At 41.9% G+C, this 26,937-nt stretch overlaps 1 protein-coding gene across 2 annotated transcripts in view; it reads left to right on the top strand.

Annotated features, from left to right (window-relative positions):
• Positions 1 to 26,937, top strand: part of lrmda (leucine rich melanocyte differentiation associated) — a 1,142,867-nt gene that overhangs the window by 983,754 nt on the left and 132,176 nt on the right. For both annotated transcript variants that reach the window (XM_063070164.1, XM_063070163.1), the window contains one exon: positions 21,063 to 21,150. In XM_063070164.1, coding sequence (XP_062926234.1) covers positions 21,063 to 21,150 — 88 coding nt within the window. The remainder of the gene's footprint in view (positions 1 to 21,062; positions 21,151 to 26,937) is intronic.

Genomic DNA, 26,937 nt, shown 5'->3' with positions numbered 1-26,937 from the left:
CTGGTTCCCTAGTAGGAGATCAAGTAATGCATCCTCTCTCATAGGTACCTCTATATATTGATTTAGAAAACTTTCCTGAACACATTTGACAAACTCCAAGCCATCCAGCCCTTTCACAGTGTGGGAGTCCCAGTCAATATGTGGAAAGTTAAAATTCCCTACTATTACAAATTTCTGTTTCTTACATCGGTCTGCTCTCTGTCTACAGATTTGTTCCTCCAATTCTCTCTAACTATTGGGCGGTCTATAATACAACCCTATTCGTGTGGTCACACCTTTCCCATTCCTCAGCTCCACCCATATGGCCTCTGTAGACAAACCCTCTGGGCTGTCTTGTCTACGCACAGCTGTGATATTTTCTCTGACTAGTAATGCCACTCCTCCCCCTCTATCACATCTGAAACAACGGAGCCCCAGATCATTAAGCTGCCAGTCCTGCCCCTCCTGCAACTAAGTTTCACTAATAGCAATAATGTCGTAATCCCACGTGCCAATCCACACCCTAAACTCATCTGCCTTACCTACAATACTCCTTGCATTGAAATAGATGCACCTGAGAACATTTCTATCACGTACAAACCTCACGATGAACCCAACATATCGATGCAGCTATAAAGAAGGCATCAGGAATTTGAGGAGATTTGGTACATCACCAAAAACACTCGCAAATTTCTACAGATGTACGATGGAGAGCATTCTAATTGGATGCATCACCATCTAGTATTGGGGGGGGGGGGCTACTGCACATGATCGAAGTAAGTTGAAGAGAGTTGTAAAATTATTCAGCTCTCATGAGCACTAGCCTCCATAGCATCCAGGATGTCTTCAAGGAGAGGTGCCTCAGAAAGGCGCCGTCCATCATTAAAGGGCATCATCACCCAGGACTTGCTCTGTTCTCATTGTTACCATCAGGAAGAAGATACAGAAGCCTGAAGACACACACGCTCAGTGATTCAGGAGCAACTTCTTCCCCTCTGCCATCTGATTTCTGAATGGACATTAAACCCATGAGCACTACCTCACTACTTTTTAATTTTTTTTGCACTACTTATTTAATTTAACCATTTAATGTATATATATTTATACTGTAATTCAGTTTTTTCTCTATCATTATGTACTGCATTGTCCTACTGCCGCACAGTTAACAAATTTCACGACATATGCCAGTGATATTAAACCTGATTCTGATTTTAGTGCAGCACGTAAAGTACTGGAGGAACACAGCAGGTCAGGCAGCATCTATAGAGAAGAATAAAATTATATTCTTTTCCGTAGGTACTGTCTGACCTGCTGAGTTCCTCCATTATCTTGTGTGTTGCTTTAGATTTCCAGCATCTGCAGAATCCCTTGTGTCTATTTTAGTGCAAAGCGATCGAAGTGTAATAGTGTTACTAAACTATCGTGTGGTCAGAAACCGAATGGTTGAAATGAAGGAGCTGTTCTTGAACCTGATGATGTGTGACTTCAGGCTTTTGTACCTCCTGCCCATTGATAGCTGTGAGAAGAAGGCATGGCCCAGATGGTGGCAATCTTTGATGATAGAAGTTGCTGTCTTGAGACACCATCTCCTATAGATATAATTGATGCTGGGGATGGATATATCCATGATGTACAAGACAAAGCTATTTTAAGTACTGTATGAACATAAATGTGAGGGCACGCTAATGTATTAAGTGTTGAGGATTCAGAGGAATCTGATTTTGATCCTGAGAGTTCGCATGCATGTCACCAAGAGAACTTGGAAAAATCTATTGAACAGCTCGCTAATACAGCCCCCCAGAAAGCTCGTAGTGCAAATCAATGTAGAACTGAAAAATAGTCCTGAATGAAGGCATTTGACCAAGGCCACTGCTCCAATGTGACTTTATTAAATTCCGTTATTGGATTTTTGTTAGTGTTTTGGGATTACATTTACAGTGTAAGCAATAGGTTTATGATAATTCGATCAGAATACATTTGCAGTTCAGTTTGTCTTGCTGTGAAAACACAATTCCAATGGGTTCATGAGTCCATAATTGCAAATTGCACATTTCTGGGCAAACTACATTGGAATCAGAATCAGATTTAATATCACCGGCATATGTTGTGAAATTTGTTATATTTGCGGCAGCAGTGCACTGCAATTCATTATAGAAGAAAAACATGAATTACCAAAGGTCTGTGTGTGTGTAGTGCAAAAATAAAAGTAGAAGAAATAGTGGGGTAGTATTCCTGGGTCTAATGTCCATTAAGAAATAGATGGCCGAGGATAAGAAGCTGTTTCGGAATCATTGAGTGTGTGCCTTTAGGTTCCTGTACCTCCTCCCTGATGGTAGTAATGAGATGCTGCCTTTTTGAGGCATCGCTTCTTGACGATGTCCTGGATACCACAGAAGCTAATGCCCATGATGGAGCTTCTTGCAAGCTTGCGCAGTCGCCCCCCCCCCCGCATACTAGACAGTGATGCAACTAGTTAGAACGCGCTCCACAGTACATCTGTGGAAATTTGAGAGTGTCTTTGGTGACATACCAAATCTCGTCAAACTCCTAACGAAATACAGCATAGCTGCTGTTGTACCTTCTCTGTAGCTGCATTAATATGTTGGGTCCAGGTGATCCTCTGAGTTATTGACACCCAGGGACTTGAAATTGCTCACTCTTTCCACTTCTGATCCCTCTATGAGGACTGAAGTGTGTTCTCTCATCTTACCAAAATTCCAGTATTTCAAGAGTTGTTCATGCAAAGGCACAAAAATTCACAGGACCACGGAATTTATCAGTACCTCACTCATGTCTGCACAGTTGCTGGTTTTCTTCAGTGTTTAGCCTGGCTATATAGTCACTATTGCCCTAACACAGGGGTTCCCAACCTGGGGTTCACAGACCCCTTGCTTAATGGTATTGGTCCATGGCGTAAAAAATGTTGGGAACCCCTGATCCACATGAATATGGGAAAAGCCTGATCTCCCCTGTGCTTGGGGCCTGAAAGGATGGTTTAACCTGCCAGAACTTTAGTAGCAGAAAAACCCTGCTTGGTGGCTGTTCACATCGAGCTGGCATTCTAAGCTGTGCCTCTGCAGCTGTCCTGGTTAAACGGTATTCAGAGCAGTGCTCAATATTTCTGAACCAAATTAAGTGTAAGACCACAAGACATACTGTAGGAGCAGAATTAGGCTATTCAGCCCATCAAGACCACTCCACCATTCCATCATGGCTGATTGATTTTCCTCCTAAATTCAGTTCTCTTGCCTTCTCTCCGTAACCTTAGACACCCTAATTATTGCACCTCTATCTCTTTTACCCTATTTTTTCACATTTTCCCCCTCTCTGCTGCAATCCATAGTCAGAATTATTTATTTCATATACATTGAAATCTACAGTGAAATGCATCATTTTCGTTGAAAACCAACACACTCAAGGATGTCCTAGGGGCAGCCTGCACATTCTGGTGCCAACATACCATGCCCATAATGTTGGCCTGCCATTGCATTTAGCCCTCAATGGTTTCCACAGTAGAGTTGTGCAGTGCAAGGTTATTGGGTGATTTCAAATTATCACCAAAATCTGAGCTGACCTGTCAGCTCTGCATGAAAGGGAATTGTTATTACTGATACCTGCTTTGCAAAGAGGCATTTCCAATTCTCAGGTAAAATATATTTCTGGGCAATTTTATGAGCTCAAATGCCTCAAGGAAGCCCAAATTCAGCCCAAGATTGTGCACTAGGCCTCATTTCAGAAAGATCGATAAAGTGCCTAGTTACAGCAGAATGCTCTGGAAAGTGTTTCAGAGCTTTCCAGAAAGCTCAGTGGCCTATCCCCAGCATACCTTCAGGTGTGTTGGCTGTTAACACAAGCAACACATTTCACTCCATGTTTCAATGTACACGTGATTAAAAAACATTGAAAGCCATTGCATGCTGGCTCAAGAAGTGTGAGGTTTACTTCCTGACACTGTCTGTTTAACATACACACTCCTGAAAGCCCAAGGACACCAGGTCCAAACCTTCTCTATTCAAGATGGCCACTTCTGCTGATGTCATCAAAACCAGACCCAGCAAGGCATCTTGGCTTGAAACATCAACTATTTATTTCCCTCTGTAGATGCTGTCTGACCTGCTGAGTTCCTTCAGCATTTTACCTAAGTTTGCTCAGGAATTCCACCATCTGCAGAATCTCTCGTGTAATTAAATCAGATGTAAACTTCCTCATTAACATCTGTGAGCCTCCTGGCATTTGCTTTGGAGTCCTTTCAGGACATTTAGGAATTTCTTCAGCCATGTGGGTTGTTGCCTTGTGCTTATTTGTTTATTTATTTATTTATTTTGAAATACGTCACGGTAACAGGTCCTACTGGCCCAACCAGCCCGTGCCGCACAATTACGCCCATGTGACCAATTACACCCATGTGATCAATTAACCTACAACCTGTGTGCCTTTAGAACGTGTGAGGAAACCAGAGCACCCAGAAGAAACCCATGCAGTCACAAGGAGAAAATAAAAAATCCTTACAGAGAGCAGCAGGATTGTTATGTTATTTTGAGGAAGCTTGTGGGGTCATCTTTTAGAGCCCTGACTGCAATTATAATGGCAGGTGAGTACGGAGTTCCTTAGATTTCCATTTTTACCCACCTTCAAGGAAATATATACAGAAAAGTGCCAGATAAGGGCCAATAACATTACGAATGGTTCCACCCACCCTGCTCATGGATTGTTTGTCCCACTCCCATCAGGGCGGAAGGCTATGCCGCATCCATGGCAGGACCACTGGACTCAAAAACAGTTGTGTTCCACAAGTAGTAAGGCTGATCAGCACCACCACCCACTAATTCACCCCTCAACCCACTAACTCACCCCTCCACACCCCAACCACCACTACTTTGTCATTTCATGTCAGTTACCTTATATACAGACATCCCTGTGCCTAGTATCACTTTGGACATACAAGCTATATACCTATGTAACCCTCTCAATGGGCTCATACAGACTTAGCTCATTAGATAACTCTACTAACATCCATGTGACTCAGCAGTGAGAAGGCCACCTTTCACAAACAATATACATCTAGGGTTGGTATGATTTGTGGTTCAACCGAACAGGAACATCATGATGTTCCTATTAAAGGAACCTCGATTTGAGTGAATGGTGTATCAATACTGCCCATACACAGTTATACGTAGCCCAGAAATGACAGATCATGCACCAGCATAAAGTTATAAGGGAAGTATATTTACCAAACTTTCAACTTCAACAAACAATTACAGAACAAAAGAAAAGAAAAATAAAAGGGCCCACTATAGTTCAACCAGTCCAATGTGCACATAATGTTGGAGATCATTCTGGAGTATTTGGGGTTGTACCTCTTTACTCATGCACTGGACCCTTGGTCTGCATGAAAGCACCCATCTCATTCTAAACTCCCCTCGAAGAGCATCTTGAATGGACTGGCTCTCTCAGAAGTATTGGCCCTTCCTTCTTGGAGCTATTCATCTGCATAAAGCATTTCTTACAATGGTGACTCTCCATCCAATGTCATTCTGTTCCCTTGTCCCCTGCTCCACAGCTCCCACCAAAAATCCTAAACCAGACTACTGTCCTTCAGGAAACTCTTCCCCACAGCTCTCTAAACCTTTTCTCACATCCCACAATTTTGATTGATTGACACACATTTATAAGTTGGACAACATGGCTCCATATCTTAGCTGAAGCCAAAACACAGTTTCCAGCATGGCAAAACTACCTGTCTGAAAGCACATACCACCAGGCTCAAGGATAGCTTCTATCCCACTGTTATCAGACTTTTGAATGGACCTCTTGTACAATAAGATGGACTCTTAGCCTCATAATCTAATTTGTTATGATCTTGCACTTTATCGTTTACCTACACTGCACTCTCTCTAGCTGTTACACTTTGTTCAGTATTCCTGAAAAGTAATCAAGGTTTAACATTCAAAGTAAATTTATTGTCAAAGCATGTATATGTCACCATATACAACCCTGCAATTGATTTTCATGCAAGCATTCACAGTTGAACAAAGACATACAATAGAATCATTGAAAAACCACACACAAATAATGTGTGAAAGCCGAAACATGCAAATACAAAAAAAACAAATAATAACAATAATAAATAAGTAAATAAATAAATAATACTGAGAACATGAGTTGTAGAATCATTGGAAGTGAGTCCATAGGTTGTGTTCAATATTGAGATGAGTGAAGTAATCCATGTTCAGGATCCTGATGGTTGAAGGGTAGTAGTGATGATGTTTCACCTGCTTTGTGTCATGCTTTATTTCTACCTGCTGTTTCTGGAAATAGAAAGAAAAATCAATCCAGGGGGCCTGGCAAACTGAACAGCTAACGGTCGATTTCTTTGGAGAAAGTAAAATGTGTTCCAAATAAGTTGGAATTTACGAGTGGCTGTCAAATTCACCAGGGGCTGCAGGAGTGTGTGTTGGGGAAAAATCATCCACTGATCACCTTGGGGGCCTCAGATTTACAAAAGATTTCCGAGCTGCAAGACAGAACAAACCATGGCAACCCAAGGAATTTGAGAAAGGTACATTAGGCTCAGTTGGTACTCCACAGAATGAGAGGGACAGGCCTATTCTTAAACTGATAGTTCTGATCTCCCCTGCAATAGGAAGGAAAGAAAAGCATTCCTGGCAGACTGATATATTGGAAAAGCAATATTCTGTATAAGGTAAAACATTCCAAAACCATCCTCTGGGGCAAATTAACTGCAGTAAATCCCCTTCTAACAACATGAGGTGGAACCAACAGCGGAGACTGACGTACAGTGCAATCCATTTTAAATTAGTCTGATAAAAATCAACAACTGAATTCATTTCAACTGCAGAAAAGCTTGACCTTTTTAAAGAAATCTGTCACAACGCAAATGAATACAGAGACTGCTTATGTTATGAATGACCCAACTTACGGAAATCCAATGTTATGCAAATTCTCCTGTATATTTTTAAACCATTTTTCAAGCTAACAATAATAAAATGTTTCATGGTGTTCAATGATGAATAGATATAGTATATATTCCATTACTTTAATTAAGGGTAGTGTTAGGGCGATAATTCTATGAAAATTATAGCTAGTGTATCTGACCAATAGATATGGGTTAAACTGACATTTCTGACTTACAAGAAAGTGACTTATGAAGCATCCTCAAAATTAAAACTCTTGCATAACCCAGGGAAGGCTGTCTTGTCTGCACAAATTGGAATAGTTTGCAATTTTTGCTTATTTGGTGATTAAAGGATTATGGAAGTTATTCTTTCAATTATAATTTGCATGTTTTTGATTCGGCTATAGGTGTCCATTCGGATTTACCATTAGTTTTGTTAGTAAAATAAGCCTTGGTTAGTCTTATCTCATAAGACTATGGACTCAAACTTCAATCGTGTGTTGAGGCAATGGGAAGTGAAGTGAGATTCAGACGAAACTGTTGTAATTTTTGGTAATTGGTTTATTATTTGTCATTTGTACTGAGATACTGTGAAAAGCTTTTGTTTGCATGCCATCCAGACAGATCATTCCATACGATTCCTGTATTGGTTAGGACATTGAGTTTAAGAGCTGTGAGGTAATGTTGCAGCTCTATAAACCCTGGTTAGACCACACTTGGAATATTGCAATGAATTCTAGTCGCCTCATTACGGGGAGGATGTGGACACTTTAGAGAGCATGCAGAGGAGATTTACCAGGATGATACCTCGACTAGAGGGTATGTCTTTTGAGGAAAGGTTAAATGTGCTTGGACTTTTCTCTTCAGAGAGAAAGAGAGTGAGAGATGACTTGGTAGAAGTGTACAAGATGATAAGAGTCATAGATCAAGAGAGTAGCCAGAGATTGTTTCCCAGGGCAGAAGTAACTAATACGAGGGGATATAATTTTAAGGTGATTGGAGGAAAGTAAAGAGGGGGATGTTAGAGGCAAGGTTTTTTACATTGAGAATGTTTAGTGCGTGGGACACCCTGCTAGGGGTGGTGTTAGAGGCAGGTAAATTAGGGGCATCTAACAAACTCTTGGATAGGACACATGGATGGTAGAAAAATAGAGGTCTATGTAGCATGAAAGGGTTGGGTTGATTTTAGATTAAAAGGTCAGCATAACATTGTGGACCGAAGGGCCGATAAAATGCTATAAGGTTCTATGTCCTATGTTCAAAAGTACATTGAAGTTGTGCAAAATCAAAAACAATGACATAATGCAGAATATAGTGTTACAGTTACAGAGAAAGGAAGTGCAGATGTTGAAGTAACTGTCATCACCAATTATAAAATAAAATAACAAAAATAACTAGGCCCAGAGCTCACTCACTCTTACTGCTCAAGCATGCTTGTTATTTCACTTGTGCACAAGGAGAATTGTCACCCACACCGTTCCAAAGACTGAATAGAAAACTGCTATTTTTATACGGAATTGGCTCATCAGTCACAGATATTGATAATTGTAAATTGTTTGAAATGAAAGAGATCGGTAGCTCGGGTTGGCTGCTTTTTTGGAGGGTTATTTGCCGAGCCTGAAGGTTAGGTCGCAAGTGTTTCATCACCAGTCGAGGTGTCATCATCAGTGTAAAATTGACTGTTGCTTCTGCTGAGTGCTCGTGTTTATACTGGTCTGGAACATTCTTCTGAATGGTTAGCTGTTATGCTGGTCGCAAGTCTCTGCTGGGTCCCGGCCAGCCAGATAGCTGAGTGATCTCCATGGGCCTGTATCCCTGGTTAAGAGTCATTGTGAGCATTGCTTCCTTGGGTGACCGCAGCTCACCCCTCAGTCCCAATCCCGCAGATGCATAGGTTTGTAAATTGTGTCCTATTCAATATGCTTATTAGTGGAGTCTTCTGTTGAGAAACAAGTTTCAATCGCCATTCGCAATAGAGGTGCTAAAATAAATAGAAACTTCAAGCTGGCAGCTGATGATATTTTGAAGCTAGTAAAGACGATAGAGCCTTAGTTGTTGGGTGTAAGACATAGGACCATAAGATATGGAAGTAGAATTAGGCCATTTGGCCGATTGAGTTTGCTTCACCTTTTCATCATGGCTGATCCAATTTTCTTCTCAGCCCCAATCTCCTGCCTTCCACCTGTATTCCTTCATGCCCTGACCAATCAAGAATCTATCAACCTCTGTCTTAAATATACATGGAGACTTGGCCTCCACAGCTGCCGTGGCAAAGAATTCCACAGATTCACCATCCTCTGGCTAAAGAAATTCCTCTTCATCTCCCCCTCCCTCTCTTCCCTCCTGAGGCTGTGTCCTCTGGCCTTAGACTATCCCACCATAGGAGACATCCTCTCTACGTCCACTTTATCAAGGCCTTTTACCATTTGATAGGTTTCAATGAGGTGACAACTGAAGTGAATTGACTTTATTACTTACATCCTTCATATACGTGAGGAGTAAAAATCTTTATGTTTGTCTCCGTTCAAATGTGCGATATGCAATTATAGTAATACAATTGCGTCAGCATGAATTAAGCAGTCTGATGACCTAGTGGAAGAAGCTGTCCTGGAATTTGTTGGTCCTTGCTTTTATGCTGCGGTATCGTTTCCTGGATGGTAGCAGCTGGAGATTTGTGGTTGGGGTGACTCAGGTCTCCCATGATCCTTTAGGTCCTTTTTAAATGCCCTTTGTAAAATGTCCTGAATAGTGGGAAGTTCACATCTACAGATGCACTGGGCTGTCCGCACCACTCTTTGCAGAGTCTTATGATTGAAGGAAGTACAGTTCCCATACCAGGCAGTGATGCAGCCAGTCAGGATGCTCTCAATCATGCCCCTATAGAAAGTTCTTAGAACTTATGGGCCATACCAAACTTCTTCAACTATCTGAGGGGAAAGAGGTGCTATTGTGCCTTTTTCACCACACAGCCGGTATGTACAGACCATGTGAGATCCTCGGTGATGTTTATGCTGAGGAACTTAAAGCTGTTTCCCCTCGCAACCCCAGATCCATTGATGTCTATAAGGATTAGCCTGTCTCCATTCCTCCTGTAGTCCACAACCAGCTCCTTTGTTCTTATGACGTTGAGGGAGAGGTCGTTTTCTTGATACTACTGTGTCAGGGTGATGACTTCCTCTCTGAAGGCTGCCTCGTTATTATTTGAGATTTGGCCAATTAGTGTAGTGACATCAGCAAATTCAATTAGCAGACTGGAGCTGTTGGTGGCAACACAGTCATGGGTATACAGAGTGTAAAGGAGGAGGCTTAGTACACAGCCCTGAGGGGCACCTGTGTTGAGGGTCAGAGGGGCAGAGGTGAAGGAGCCCACTCTTACCACCTGTCGGCGATCTGACAGGAAGTCCAGGATCCAGCTACAAAAGGCACGGTGAAGGCCGAGGTCCCTGAGCTTTTTGCCAAGCCAGGAGGGAGTTACGGTGTTGAATGCTGAACTGTTGTCCAGGAACAGCATTCTCATATTAGCATCCCTCGTCTCCAGATGTGTAAGGACGGTGTGTAGAGCTGTGGCTATTGCATCATCTTGTCAATTGGTCGTGTCGGTAGGCGAATCGTAGGGGGTCCAATCTGGATGGCAGCATGCTGCAGGTGTAGTCCTTGACCAACCTCTCAAAGCACTTGCTTATTATTGAAGTGAGTGTGACAGGATGCCAGTCATTCTGACATGTTACCTTGGTCTTTTTAGGTACAGGAACAATGGTGGATGGTTTGAAGCAGGAGGGCACTCAGCACTGAGAGAGGGAGAGATTAAAAATGTTTGTAAACATACCTGCCAGTTGAGTCATTTGACAAGCCATCTGGGAATCTCATTATCGCCCACAGAACCTCCTGTCTGTTCTCCTAACTAACAGATCCTTGATCACCACAGTGTGTTTCTTCTTCCCCCTTCCTATCTGAGTCACAGACCGTCTGAGTCTCAGTGGCAGAGACCCAGCCACCGTGACTTTCCTTTATTAGGTCAACCCCCCGGCAGTATCCAAAGTGATATGCCTGTGGTTGAGGGGGATAGCCACAGGGGTACTCTGCACTGGCTCTTTAACCCCTTTCCCTTTCCTGACTGTCACCCAGTTTGGGTATGTTTCATATCATATCTCATCGTCATATCTCATCTGTCTCCAGCAGCTCCTATTAGGTGAAAGGATGCTTTCTCAGGAAGACCTTTCTGGAAAAATCTCACGGTAGAGACCTCGCTCATTTGCCCTGAGTACACACTGCTACAGCCTATCTCATCTGTAGAGTGTAGAGATGTCTCCAGTGGTCTCACTTGACTACAACTGCCCCAGGCTATCTTTATCTTTGCTGCAACTTCCACACAGGTAGACAAATAAAGTGCAAGGGCCATGACAGATCAAGAGTTCATCTTTATCATCAAGAAGTCTGGTTCAGAGTCTTATACAGCAGGATAGAAGTTGCCTTTGAGTCTGGTGGTACGTGTGCTCAAATTTTTGTATCTTTTGTTCTGATGGGAGGCCGGACAAGAGTGAATGACTGGACTGGAAGGTGTCCTTGATTATGGTGAAAACACGAGGAAATCTGCAGATGCTGGAAATTCAAGCAACACACACAAAAAATGCTGATGAACGCAGCAGGCCAGGCAGCATCTATAGGAAGAGGTACACTCGAAGTTTCGGGCCGAGACCCTTTCAGAAAAGCAGCCACCATAGTCATAATGTTAGTCACTAACATTATGATTATGCTGGCTGCTTTTCTGAAAAGTCACTGAGGGGAAGGCTGGTTTTTGTGATGGACAGAACTGTCTTCACAACACTCTGCAATTTCTTGCAGTCTTGGGCTGAGCAGTTGCTTTACCATGATGCTTTCTACGGAGCATCTGTAAAAACTGGTGAGGGTCATTCGCGGACATGCTAAGTTTGCTTAGGCTTCTGAAGAAGTAGAGGTTCTGGTGTGCTTTCCTGACCACAGTAGCTGCAAGTGCAAATTTCAACTCTCCAATAACTGCTTATGTTACAGGAAGAAGGCAGAATGAAGATATGCAAATTATTTTGTACATTGGTTGTCAGTCTTCGTGTGTAACTTTTCATTGATTCTATTGTATTTCTTTGCTCTACTGTGAATGCCTGCAAGAAAATGAATCTCAGGGTTGTACATGGTGACGTGCCTTCTTTGATAATAAGTTTATTTTGAACTTTGAACTTACTTTGCTTGGAAGTATGTACAGAGGAGATGTCAGGGGTAAGTTTTTTACACAGAATGGTGAGGGCATGGAATGGGCTGCTGGCGACGGTGGTGGAGGCGGATACAAAAGGGTTTTTTAAGAGACTCTTGGATAGGTACAGGGAGCTTTGAAAGATAGAGTGCTATGGGTAAACCTAGGTAATTTCTAAAGTAAGTACATGTTAGGCATAGCATTGTGGGCTGAAGGGCCTGTATTGTGCTATGGGTTTTCTATGTTTCTATAAGAAATAGGAGCAGGAGTCGGCCATCTGGCCCGTCGAGCCTGCTCCGCCATTCAATAAGATCATGGTTGATCTGACCATGGACTCATCTCCACCTACCAGCCTTTTCCCCATAACCCTTAATTCCCCTACTATGCAAAAATCTATCCAACCTTGTCTTAAATATATTTACAGAGGTAGCCTCTACTGCTTCATTGGCCAGAGAATTTCACAGATTCACCACTCTCTGGGAAAAGCAGCTCCTCCTAAATCTACTCTCCGAATCTTGAGGAATCTCTCTTCAAACAGTTGTCTTGCCAGGACTCGCCTGGTCTTTAAAAGCCTTGGCACATCCTGTTCCCTGCTGCCCTCATTGATCAGGATGGTTTCAAATGTAGCTCCTGATATACAACTGTTTAAATGGCACTGAGTCCAGGATCTGTGCAAGTGTGCTGCTATACACTGAAGTCCTGGGTTCACTTTAACAACCAGCTATTAAGATTAGGAATCATTTAGTTGAACCCACTGTCACTGTGCTTCCCCAGTATAAGGAGAATGAATAACCCCAATGCAAGATCTGAGATGTCATTGATTTAATGGGTTGAGAAAACAGAAGACATATATCTTAGGTGACTCACACACAGTGACAAATTGCAAAACCTATCGAGGGCAGTTGTTGAATGTGGTGAGGCTCTTTGAGTCAAAAAGACTTCTGGTATTGACTGGACTTGGGCATTTGTTTTGGCCACAAATCCGAAGTGCCATCCACAATATTAGCTGAAATGAAGAGTCTTGGCCTGAAATGTCAATTCTTTATTCCTCTCCATAGATGGCATACATCTTTGGCATTTTTTGTGTGTTACTCTGAAATGAATATGAAAGTCTTTTAATCCATAATCCCGGTCATAACTCAAACCATCGAATTACTTAGCCTTATTGTAAAATGCCTGGAATACTTCTACTGCATTCAAAATCATGACCCATGGCTTTTGATTTTGTTTGTTAAAAAATTAAAACACTTTCAACTCATTGAGTTATAAATTAATAAACCTATTAGACATTTAAAAAAATTACCTTGAGGAGATGAGTGCACTTTTGAACTTGTGACTGCTGAACTGAGCATCATGGAGACTGTAGCTGGGAGGTATAAAGAGTTTTTATTCAGCACGCGTGGAAAAAATCAAAGATGGGACACAGGGTCATGAACAACTCCATCTTGAAACAGCGAGGAAGATTGAAGCATCGAGATGAAGATGTTTGGACCAAGTTAATGAGGACTCCTGATGGAGGCTGTGTTCTGGCTTCGCCGCCAGGATGATGGTGGTTGGATCTGATCAGTGATTGCTCCCAACAGAGACCAGAGGGCCAGCGATTGCTCCCAATGGGGCCAGAGGGTCAGTGCTCACTCCCAATGGGGCCAGAGGGTCAGTGCTCACTCCCAATGGGGCCAAGGGGTCAGCGATCGTTCCAAACAAGACCAGAGAGTCAGCAATTGCTCCCAATAGGGTCAGGAGTTTAGTGATCACACTCAATGGGGCCAGAGGGTTAGCGATCACTCCCAATGAGGTCAAACGGTCAGTGCTCGCTCCCTATGGGGCCGGAGCATCAGCAATTGCTCCCAATGGGGCCAGGGAGTCAGAAATCACTCCAAACAAGACCAGAGGCTCAGCAATTGCTCCCAGTGGGGCCAGGGGGTTAGTGATCACACCCACTGGGGCCAAAGGTCAGTTATCGCTCCCAACAAGGCCAGAGAGTCAGCATTTGCTCCCAACAGAGGCTACCGTTCGGACCAGGTGTGAGTTCTGAATCATGGAAGGGCTGTTCGAAGTTCTGATATTACCTGATCGGACTGTACTTTATATTGGACTCCTCCAGTTTTTCAGTGTTTTCCTTCTTGTGGCTGAACGGCGGGTGGGTGATAAATAAGTTCTTTGTGTGTGGGTGGGGGATGCAGTTGGGTGTTTTGTGTTTTTGATGCTACTGTTGCTGTTTTTTTTGCAAGTGAGGGGGTCGGTTGCTGTTTTCTTGGTGGGGAGGGGATAAGAATGTGTTGCTGTTTTTTCCGTGGGAGAGGGGGTCCAGGATTGTTATTGTTGCTATTTCTTCTGTGGGGAGGGGGTCGTGGATTGTTATTGTTGCTTTTTTTCTGTGGGGGAGAGGGTCAGGAATTTTTATTTTCGCTCTTCTTTTCTGCGGGGAGGGGGGCAGGGATTCTGGGGTCTGCGAGTTTTCTTTCTTTTATTTTTTCATGTGTGTATTTCATGGCTATCTGGAGAAGACAAATATCAGAATTGCATTGTACATGCATACTTTAGCAATAAATTGAACCTTGAACACAGGAGATCTTCTGAAGTGAATTTAGTCTTGCTTCCTCACATAACGTTCTTTAACTTTTTAAAAGCAAATATATTAATAAATGATTAACTAAAGTATCAGAGGCTATTTACACAGAGTGGTGAGTGCATGGATTGCCCTAGCAGGGTGGTGGTGGAGGCAGATACATTACGGGCATTTAAGACACACTCAGATAGGCGCATGAATGATTGAAAAATGGAGGAGTGCTGTATGTAGGAGGGAAGGGTCCGATTGATCTTGGAATAGATTAAAAGGTTAGCACAACATCAAGGGGCTGAAAAGCCTGTACTGTGCTGTACTATTCTATGAACTATAATTACCGACTTTATTTTATTTAGGTAACTTTGCGGAATTAGATATTTAGAATGATTACAGATCCTAACTAGTAGAAGCTTGTTGAATATTCAAATACTTATCATTAGTTCAAGAGCTTCTGAGAACAAACTCTGGGGAATCCAAATATCGCTGTTTTGTTAGTGTTGAGAATGGCTCCCTGACGGATACAAATAACTGGAATATTCAGTGACAGAGCAGGCCTGAATTCAGCTTTCCACTCAGTGGCTACTTTATTAGGTACCGCTGTACACCCGCTCATTAATGCAAATATCTAATCAGCCAATCATGTGGCTGCATCTCAATGTATAAAAGCATGTGGACAGGGTCAAGCGGTTCAGTCGTTACTCAGACCAAACAACAGAATGGGGGAAGATTTAAGTGACTTCAACTGTGGAATCATACTGGTGCCAGATGGGGTGGTTTGTACCTATGGTCAGGCCACACTTAGATCCCCTCCAGTTTGCCTACCAGCCCCGACTAGGAGTTGAGGATGCCATCGTCTACCTGCTGAACCGTGTCTACGCCCACCTGGACAAGCCAGCAAGCACCGTGAGGGTCATGTTTTTTGACTTCTCCAGTGCATTCAACACCATCCGCCCTGTTCTGCTGGGGAGAAGCTGACAGCGATGCAGGTGGATGCTTTCCTGGTGTCATGGATTCTTGATTACCTGACTGGCAGACCACAGTACGTGTGCTTGCAACGCTGTGTGTCCGACAGAGTGATCAGCAGCATTGGGGCTCCACAGGGGACTGTCTTGTCTCCCTTTCTCTTCACCATTTATACCTTGGACTTCAACTACTGCACAGAGTCTTGTCATCTTCAGAAGTTTTTGGATGACTCTGCCATAGTTGGATGCATCAGCAAGGGAGATGAGGTTGAGTACAGGGCTACTGTAGGAAACTTTGTCACATGGTGTGAGCAGAATTATCTGCAGCTTAATGTGAAAGGCTAAGGAGCTGGTGGTAGACCTGAGGAGAGCTAAGGTACCGGTGACCTGTTTCCATCCAAGGGGTCAGTGTGGACATGGTGGAGGATTACAAATACCTGGGGATATGAATTGACAATAAACTAGACTGGTCAAAGAACACTGAGGCTGTCTACAAGCAGGGTCAGAGCCGTCTCTACTTCCTGAGGAGACTGAGGTCCTTTAACATCTGCCGTACAATGCTGAGGATGTTCTACGAGTCTGTGGTGGCCAGTGCTATCATGTCTGCTGTTGTGTGCTGAGGCAGCAGGCTGAGGGTAGCAGACACCAACAGAATCAACAAATTTATTCGGGAAGGCCAGTGATGTTGTGGGGATGGAACTGGACTCTCTCACGGTGGTGTCTGAAAAGAGGATGCTGTCCAAGTTGCATGCCATCTTGGTCAATGTCTCCCATCCACTACATAATGTACTGGGTGGGCACAGGAGTACATTCAGCCAGAGACTCATTCCTCCAAGATGCAGCACAGAGCGTCATAGGAAGTCATTCCTGCCTGTGGCCATCAAACTTTACAACTCTTCCCTTGGCGGGTCAGACACCCTGTGCCGATAGGCTGGTCCTGGACTTATTTCATAATTTACTGGCATAATTTACATATTACTATTTAACTATTTATGGTTCTATTACTATTTATTATTTATGGTGCAACTGTAATGAAAACCAGTTTCTCCCTGGGATCAATAAAGTATGACTATGACTATCTCAGAAACTGCTGATTTCCTGAGATTTTCACCCACGACAGTCTGTAGAGTTTACAGAGAATGCGGCAACAAATTTTTAAAAACACATCCAGTGGGTGGCAGTTCTATAGACAAAAGTGCCTTATTAATGAGAGAGGTCAGAGGAGAATGGCCAGACTGGTTCAAGCTGACAGGAAGGTGACAGTGACTCAAATAACCACATGCTACAACAGTGGTGTGCAGAAGAGCATCTCTGATACACAACATGTGGAACCTTGAAGATAATAGACTACAGCAGCAGAAGACCAGAAAATACACTCAGTAGGCACTTTATTGGATACTGGTGGTACCTAGTAAAATCACCATTGAGTGTGCAAGTAATCAGAAAACTAAGTGACACAACAGGCCTGAATTATTAATTAAGTGTCAGGATAAGTCTTTAATAATGTTATTGTAGGAGATGTCCACTTAATGCCTTCCGTGATTTCACTCTGAAGTTTTTAATGGCCACTAATTAAATAAAGCATTCTTGTCTTCCCCTGGTTTCAATAGTATAGAATCAGAATTTCCCATATCCAATAATTTGTTTCTTTGGCTTCAAAGTATAAGTTGAAGTTGGCTTGTGAACAGTTTTTATTTCCTGAAGACACAAGAGATCTCACGGTTTTTTTGGAATATTCCATCTTGAAGCCTAAACTCACAAGCAAGAAAATCAGCAGATGCTGGAAATCAAAGTAATACATACAAAATGCTGGAGTTCTTGAAGCCTGGACTGATTGTTTTGTAGGATTTCAGCACCACACAGATGCTAGGAATTTGTGGAATCAACTCCTCAAATCCCTTTCCATCACTAACTTATTCCCTTCCAGAATGTTGCTTTGTGAAACCTGCCCTTTGATCAAGCTCTCTCCCAACTGTCTTGATGTCTCTTTTTATATATATATATATGGCTCCATGCCAATGGTTTAAAGATAATGAGGGTGTGAAATGACTTAGGACTATTGTATATTAAAGGTGTGCTACTTAAATGCATGTTATTGTTTAATGAACAAGATTTAATTTCCTTGCACTGCATTTATTCTGTATTAATGCACTTGCATAATCACGAGTCAATTAATCTTTTAGAAATTAATTTTGTCAATTCTGCATTTCCTCTCAGGTTTAAGATGAGGTGGCTTGTTCCTCAGTACCTTAACTCCCTTGCGATAGAAAAGAAACCTGAGACACAGGTGTGATGTCTGGCAAGTGGGATAATCTCACATGCAGCTATCTACCTGGTTCCTGCTGCTTATTTTGAATGACACCACACCTGGCTTCTCTCAGCCAACTAATTCCACTTGAAAGTAGTTTACCTCTAGGCAATTTAACTGAAACCAGGCAGTCCACTTCTGAGATGAGTGCAGATCTCAACACTGAGATTAGAAGTTGTTTCCAAATATAGTCTGATAAATAATTGCAATGAAAATGGATATTTAATTACTTCATGAATTAATTCATTGTTTAAAACCAATTAAACCTTATTTCAGAAACTGTTCTATTTGTTGAGTAAAATTGTGAAGGGCAGATTTGTCATTTAACATGCGGGAAATAATTTAATAGTTAAATTTATTAATAGTCACAATCTATTATGAGGTATTTTGGATATAAACAAAAGCAGTCCAAGGCATCTCCTAAAGCTTTGTATATCAATCTACAAAACTGACAGGTGAAAAACGAGAAGCTGACTTTGGTTTTCTGATTAGATAATCACTTTCCTTTGATTTCCCCCACTGCCTTCTTCTCTCCATTCCCCATTCTTACCTTGTCACCCCTTTTCCTCACCTTGCCCTCATGACCTGCCCAGCATCACCTCCCTTTAGCTCCCCACCTTCTTCCCTTTATTTCATGGGTCGCTATCCTCTCCTCTTAGATTTCTTTGGCTTCAGCACTTGCCCTCTTCCACATTTGAACTCCTAGCTTCTTCCATCACCCACCTTCCCCTTTACCTGGTCTCACCTATCTCCTGCAAGCTTGTAATGATATCCTTCCCTCCACCTTCTTATTCTGGCTTTTGCCACCTTCCTTTTCGTTCCTGATGAAGGGTCTTGGCCTGAGACATTCATGGTTTCTTTCCCCACAGGAAATATTGAGCAATAAACACAAAATGCTCACGATCTCCAGCATCTGCAGACTCTCTTTTGTGTGTGTGTGTGTGTGTGTGTGTGTGTGTGTGTGTGTGTGTTTGTTTCTGAAAGCTGACAACTCAAAGTGTCATGAATGGAAGACACAGTTGGTGAAAATTAGTTTCAATAATGTCACAACTGAATTTGCAGATGCACAAAGATTGCTATTGATGCTGCAAGATCTAGTAGCAACAGTATATTGTCTTTATATACCTCCTGAACAGATCACCAGCAGTTCAGAGACTCCAGTGTTGCTTTTCAAAATCTTTTTAAAAATTAGTCAATTATTGAAAGCTCTATCACCTGCTGTCGTTTAAAATGGTGATCCACAGGATACTACTGAATTTTGATTCTCACATATCTCAATCTTCCCAATTTTGTTTGTTACATTTTTGCTTGCAGGAACACAGTAAATAATTGGAGACCAAAATACAGAGATATCGTGGATTCCAGTTAATTGAGACACATCGAGATCAGTACACTTTGGGCTAATTAAGTGGCTGCCCCAATTAACTGAAATTTCATGAAAACATATAGAAAAGACAAGCTACCATTTAACTCAGTAACAAATTATGTATTTAAATGAAGCATAGAACAAATTAGAACACTAGCAAGACTACTACAATACTATAAAACTGTGGTTCATAATAGTGATCGTCAGAGGAATTCATGCAGTGTATACTGCTGTGTTCTTTTGATTGATTGTAAATGAACAAAATCAGTGCAGATAGTGGACTGCCCTTGTACATTGCTTTCGACCATTGCAGCCTCCAAATCTTCATTTTCATCGTAATATTCAAGATGATTGTCAATACTTTCAAATTCTTCATAGTTCCTAACTTGTTGAAGTAGTAAAATTATTTCATTTTCAGTCCTATCCACTTCTGGTATCTCCGAGCCTGAATGCTTGAAACTGTAGTGATCAAAACAGTTTCAAATTGTCTTACTGCTTGTTTCTCACCAACTACCAGTGATAAAAATCACTGCTTTTTGAACATAAGCACATTCAATTGATGCTATTTAAAAACTTGTTCTGTCAAAGCATGGTGTATTGTTTAATGGTCATGTAATTGCATGCGATTGATAGTAGTTAGAAACTTCAGCAGAAGTCTCCTGTCTCGGTTAAGCAGCAGATAAGCAGTATCCCAAATAAATGAAGGGAATCCTGGCAATTTTTCTGATTAACTTTTATTTTTTAAGAGGCTGCCCTGATTAATGGATGACCAATTAACCAAAATCCACTGTACTTTCAAATTAGGACAGTTGGACTGGACATCAGAACAGAAAAAATTTGAGCCCCGTTATTTCACTGAGCTTTCTCTGTCATAATCTAACTAATCCTAGTGAACTCAGAGCACTACAGGCCCTTTGGCCCATGATGTTGTGCCAATCTTTTAACCTACTACAAGATCAATCTAACTCTTCCCTCCTAAATAGCCCTCACTTTTCTATCACCCATGTTCAATCAGGAGTTTCTTAAATGTCCCTAATGTATCTGCCACCACCCCAAACAGCACATTACATGCACTCACCACTCTGTGTGAAAAAGAACCTTTAACATCCTAACATCCTTCCTTTCCTTTTCTCTCATCACTTTAAAATTTATTGCCCCTCATATAAACCATCTCTACCCTGGGGAAAAAAGTGGTTGGCTGCCCAGTTGATCAAAGTCTCTTATCACCTTGTACACCTCTACCAAGTCACCTGTCATTGTCCTTTACTCTAAAGAGAAAAGCTATAGCTTGCTCAACCTATCCTCATAAGATATGCTCTCTAAGCCTTGTAAATTCCCTCTGCACCTGCTCTAAAGCTTCCACATCCTTCCTAAAATGAGGCGACCAGAAATGAACATAACATTCCAAGTGTGATCTAACCAGGGTTTCTTTTTTAGAGCTGCAACATTACCTCGCAACTGTATAAAACCCGAATACTTCATTCAGTAAGATCATGATTGAAGTGATCTGCCTCAGTAAGTGAAAGGCTGACTTATTTGCTTGTGTGCCATACTTTTGTAAACCTTCACAAGGAATTTTGAAAAAGAAAAGCACAACTTTGATGAAGCTTGTCACCAACATATCCATCTTTCAATGAGGCAGCGCCGTTGACAAGTTTCATTACGAAAAGACTGATCATGTTACATGTATATAATTGGGAAATTCCTTTGACCTTCAGCTGTTATACTGTTCATTACACAGGCCTCTTGTGAAGGTGATGTGAACATGCTGGGTTTTCACCAATATACCCCACTGCCTCAAGGGACTCGTGATGGCAGTAACCACAAAGGTAAGACTCCATTTTGGCCAAAGTAGCATTAATGTTTGTGAGAAATACAAAGTTGGGTGTGAGTGTAACCTCTGAGAAGGAGGCAGAGACCTCCAGTGTGAGTTGGACAAGTTGAGTAATTGGGTAAATACAATGTAATGTGAATAAATGTCAAGTTATCTACAAAAAAAAACAGGAAACCAGATTGTCTAAATACATCAGGATCAGGAAACCAAGTGTCCTCATTCACCAGTCGATGGAAGTGAGTATGTCAGTGTAGTAGACTGCTAAAAAGGTAAATAGTCTGTTGGTCTTCATTACAAGAGGTGTTGAGTGCAAGGACAGGGGTGATTTGTTGCAATTGTACAGGGTCTTGGTGTGACCACACATTGCATACTGTGTGCAGTTCTTATCATCCTCCCTTTTCTTGTGATGGATAAAGTGCAACTTACACTCACGTAACTAACTCCTGGGCTTAGAGAACTATGTGTAAAAATAGGGTGGATTGATTGTATTCATATCTTGAACACAGAGCAGAACAATACAGGACATTCCCTTCGGCCCATGATGTTGTGCTGAACTAAATAAATTAGTAATCAAATGCCCAACTAAACTAATCCTTTCTGTCTACACAAAGTCCATAACCCTCTGTTTCCTGCGCATTTATTAAACCACAGACCATAAGTCATAGGTGCAGAATCAGGCCATTTGTCTTATCAAGTCTGATCATGGCTGATTTATTGTCCCTGTCAAACCCATTAACCTGCCCTCTCCCTATCACTTTGAGACTCTTGCTCATCAAGAACCTATCAGCCTTCATTTTCAATATACCTAATGGCCTGGTCCGCAAATTCACCATCCTTTGACTAAAGAAATTTTGCCTCTTCTCTGTTCTAAAGGGACACTCTTGTATTCTGAGGCTGTGCCATCTAGTCTACACTTCCCAACTATAGGAAACATCCTCTCCATGTTCACTCTATCTAGACCATTCAATATTCAGTAGGTTTCAATGAGACATCCACTCATTCTTTTAATTTCCAGTGAGTACAGCGAATACTTCTAATTTAAATGTCTTTGAAGTGTGAGACATAAACTAAAACTTGTAACACAGAAATGCTGGAAAAATTAAATAATGACAAGAACTTCCCTTTGCCACTAACTAATCTGTTCCTCCCATTAGAGGAGGATGTCAAGGCTTTGGAGAGGGTGCAGAAGAGGTTTACCAGGATGCTGCCTGGATTAGATGGCATGTACTATAATGAGAGGTTGGACACACTTGGGTTGTGTTCTCTGGAGTGGCAGAGGCGGAAGAGAGATCTGATGGGGTTTAACAGATTATGAGGTGCCTAGATAGAGTAGATATACAGTATTATTTCCCCAGTGTGAGAATGTCTAATATCAGAGGGCATGCATTTAAGGTGAGGGAGGATAAGTTCAAAGGAGATGCAAGAGGCAAGTTTTTGACACAGAGAGCTGTGGGTGCCTGGAGTGCACTACCTGGGGTGGTGGTAAAGATGCATTAGGCACATGAGACATTTAGATAGGCACATGAGTGTAAGGGAACTGGAAGGGTATGGGCATTGTTTGGACAGAAGGGATTTGATTATTAAGTTAATTTGTTTGGCAACACCTTGTGGGCTGAAGGACCTGTTCCAGAGCTATGTTCTGTGTATTCGGCAATATTCTCAGTAATTAATGGTGCAAGACTTTATCTAGCTGTCCATTTTTGGAGCATTTGCAGAAGTATTGCTATGACTGGCTTGGTAATCTATACATCAATTCTGTTATTAGCTTTAATTGGCAATGACCCCCATTCTGTCTATAGCTAATTTGTCATTATTAATTTTGATGCATTCACTTTCACTGTGCTGAGTATAATGGAATAATTAACACCTGAATACTTGACTAATAGTTATATTTTCTGTGCCTTAAAGATGCCTGACTTTCTTTTAAATTGAAATTATTTATCAATTGTAATTGCGGTTATATAGAATGCTTTTCTCTGCAATAAATTTTGTAAATAATGAATGCTGTAAAGATTTATAGATTCCATTTGCATTCAGTTACATTGTCATGCTCTCAGGGTATTCCAGATGGTTGCCAATGGACCAAACATGTCCTCAGCTTTAAAGCCTCATCTTTAATACTCCACTTGGAGCATCTTTGGAGCAACTTGCTGAATCGTGCAGAGTTAACCCACTAAGCAATAATTATTGATTGATGTGTTCCTGGTGTGGTAACGTAGCGGCTGGTACAACGCTATTACAGCACCTGCAACCTGAGTTCACTTTCCACCCTTCTCTGTTAGAAGTGTTATAAGTTATCCCCTTGACCACAAGGGTTTCCTCCAGGAACTCCAGTTTCCTCCCTCATTCCAAAGGCATGTAGGGTAGGTTAGCAGGTTAATTGGTTACAAGGGTATAAGTGGACAGCAGGGGTGTGGTGACCTGGAAGGGTCTGTTGCCATGCTGTATCTCTAAATAAGATAAAACTCTAGATCTAGGTACGTGATCCTAGGTAAAAAGAATCTGAGTTGTAATAATGATTGGGTACAATTGGAAGGAAAGACTAACTCAACTCAGAATTTGTTGATTAACTTTGTATTGACAATTGGAATAGTAACTGGAGAGAGAAGGGGAATGAACACTAGGTCACTTCTCATTCCAGGTTAAAACCCAGCTCATCACAGCCACTCCATGAAACAGATTAATCCTTCAGAAAGTACACACATCTCACATCTTCTGGCCTTCTAAAATTTGGATCTGTTGTCTGAAAATTCCTTACCCCTCTTTCCTCTGTGTTTGGCAAATATGACCAAGATGACAAAGGGTTGGATGTACATGACAGTCTCATTGGCCATAAAGGAAAGTGCATGTAGCTTTGGGAGAATCTCCCAGATCAGCGTTGCATATGGCATCACAGTATCATTCAGTTTTAGGCTCAAAAGAGAAGCCATGTAGGCGGCCTGAGATACAGATAAATTTCTGCATCTCAGAATGGACTGGGCTGCATCACTGGGTGGATGCAGCCAAGTCCATCACAGGCAAAGCCCTCCCCACCATTGAGCACACTTACGTGGAGCACTGCCACAAGAAAGCAGCATCCATCATCAAGGGCACCCACCATGGTGCTGCTATTGGGAAGGAGGTACGAGATCCTTTGGTGCCACACCACCAGGCTCAGGAACAGTTACTACACTACAACCATCAGGCTTCTGAACTAATTCCCACACCTATGAACTTGCTTTCATGGACTCTACAACTCATGTTCGCAATATTATTTATTTATTGATTTTGAACTTTAATTATTTGCCTTTGTGTATATTTTTTCTTTCCCAATATTTTTATTATTAATTTTACATATAAGAATACAGAGTACAAGAAAAAAATATATATCAATACGTTATACTAAATCGCATATAAAGACTCCTTACCCTATATTCATACAGATTAATTAATTTGTAACATTGAAATAGTAATTTTATTATATAAAAAAACTAACCCACTACCAAGACCGAAGCTGATTAGTGAAGGTATAGTTTTTCATTAATTCTATTGTATTTCTTTGCCCTCCTGTGAATGTCCACAATAAAATGAATCTCAAATAATACAATGGATTCCTGTTAATTGGGACACATTGGGACCAGTACATTTTGGCCATTAGCTGAAGTTTCCTGGGAATAGTTAAAAGGTATAAAAATGACAAACTGCCTGTAGTGGTCAATTCTAACAAACCAATGCTGCTACTGGCAACCCCCACAGATTGTTACCCTTGCATGGCACGCCCTCCAATCAATCCCATAATGACGTTCCAAAAGTCGAAGAACTGTATTTATTAACAAATTTATTAGCAAGACATACAAGACAAGGATCTTCCGGTGGCCACACATTTTAATTCCACATCCCATTCCCATTCTGACATGTGTATCCACGGCCTCCTCTACTGTAAAGATGAAACCACACTCAGGTTGGAGGAACAACACCTTATATTCCGTCTGGGTAGCCTCCAACCTGATGGCATGAACATTGACTTTTCTAACTTCTGCTAGTGCCCCACCTCCCCCTCGTACCCCATCCGTTATTTATTTTTATACACACATTCTTTCTCTCACTCTCCTTTTTCTCCCTCTGTCCCTCTGACTATACCCCTTGCCCATCCTCTGGTTCCCCCCCACCCATGTCTTTCTCCCTGGACCTCCTGTCCCATGATCCTCTCATATCCCCTTTGCCAATCACCTGTCCAGCTCTTGGCTCCATCCCTCCCCCTCCTGTCTTCTCCTATCATTTTGGATCTCCCCCTCCCCCTCCCACTTTCAAATCTCTTACTAACTCTTCCTTCAGTTAGTCCTGACGAAGGGTCTTGGCCTGAAACGTCGACTGTATCTCTTCCTAGAGATGCTGCCTGGCCTGCTGCGTTCACCAGCAACTTTGATGTGTGTTGCTTGAATTTCCAGCATCTGCAGTATTCCTGTTGTTAGCAAGACATACAGTCTTGAAGCGATGCAGTTAAGCATACTTTAATGTAATTAAACAGTCAACAAAAGATATGATATCTGTTGCTCCTCAGCTCCAAGCTGCCCGAAACAAAGCACAATTGCATAACTTTTTCCTTACGCTACTATTTAACTGAGTAACAACTTATGTATTTAAATGAAATACAGAACAAATGAGAATGCTAACAATACTACTACAGAACTATGAAACTGTAGTTCCTAATAGATATCAATGGAGGAATTCATCCACAGTATATTCTGCTGTGATCTTTTGATTGACTGTGAACATATCATCGCAGGCACCTAGTGCAGATAATGGACTGCGATCACACAATACATTCGATGACTGCATCCTCCAAAATTTAATTTTCATTGTAACATTCAAGATGATTGTCGATACCTTCTAATTCTTAAGGCTGATTTATACTTGTGTGTCAACTTGACGCCATAACCTACGCAAATGGCCTACGCGCATTGTAAGCATTTATACTTGTGCGTTGGTGTGTCTGTGTTGCTCTGCAATTCGCACACGTCACGCATGCGCACACACTTGCCCGCGCAAAGCTTCATGGTCATGGTAGTCTTTCTCGGGGTAAACAAGTTTAAAGCGAGCGTCTCTTTTTGTAACAGTGAAATGTGTCCTCCATAATTTCGGAGGTCTGTAAAGCTTTATGGAAAGCATTGCAGCCAGAGTTCCTTCCCTGCCCTTCAGTCGCCCAATGGGAAGCTATTGCAGCGTAGGAGGAAATGCGATGCTACCAAGTGGACCAATCACAGTTGTTGCAGTCTGCATTGCTGTGACACGTAGTTACATTTTGGGAGAGGTGCGCGTCAGGCTACGGTGTAGGGATCCGCGTAGGCTCTGTGTAGGGTTTGCGGCAATGCCGTACCTACAGCGTCGAGTTGACGCACAAGTATAAATCAGCCTTTAACTTGTTGAAGTAGTGGAATTGTTTCATTTTCATCCCTGGCTGCTGTTTCTGGCATCTTCAAACAAGCCTGAATGCTTGAAACCGCAGTGAGCAAAACGGTTCTAAATTGTCTTACTGCTTATTTTTCACCAACTATCAGTGACAAAAATCACTGCTTTTTGAACACACACACAATTGATGCTATTTAAGAGCTGTTCATTCTAACCATGGTGTAGTGCTTAGCAGCCACGTAAGTATACACAACTGACATTAGTTAGAAACTTCTGCAACAGTCTCCTAGCCCAATCCCTTGTGCTTATGTGCTTATGTTTTTATCTAACTCCAGCCTTGCGTCTGCAACAGAAAGGGAAGGCATATGATGAGTACAATGGGATGGACGTGATT

Source organism: Mobula hypostoma, chromosome 18, assembly GCF_963921235.1.
Source record: "Mobula hypostoma chromosome 18, sMobHyp1.1, whole genome shotgun sequence".
NCBI lineage: Eukaryota > Metazoa > Chordata > Chondrichthyes > Myliobatiformes > Myliobatidae > Mobula > Mobula hypostoma.
The sequence above is the reverse complement of the archived record's forward strand: the minus strand, read 5'-3'. Positions and strand labels throughout refer to the sequence as shown.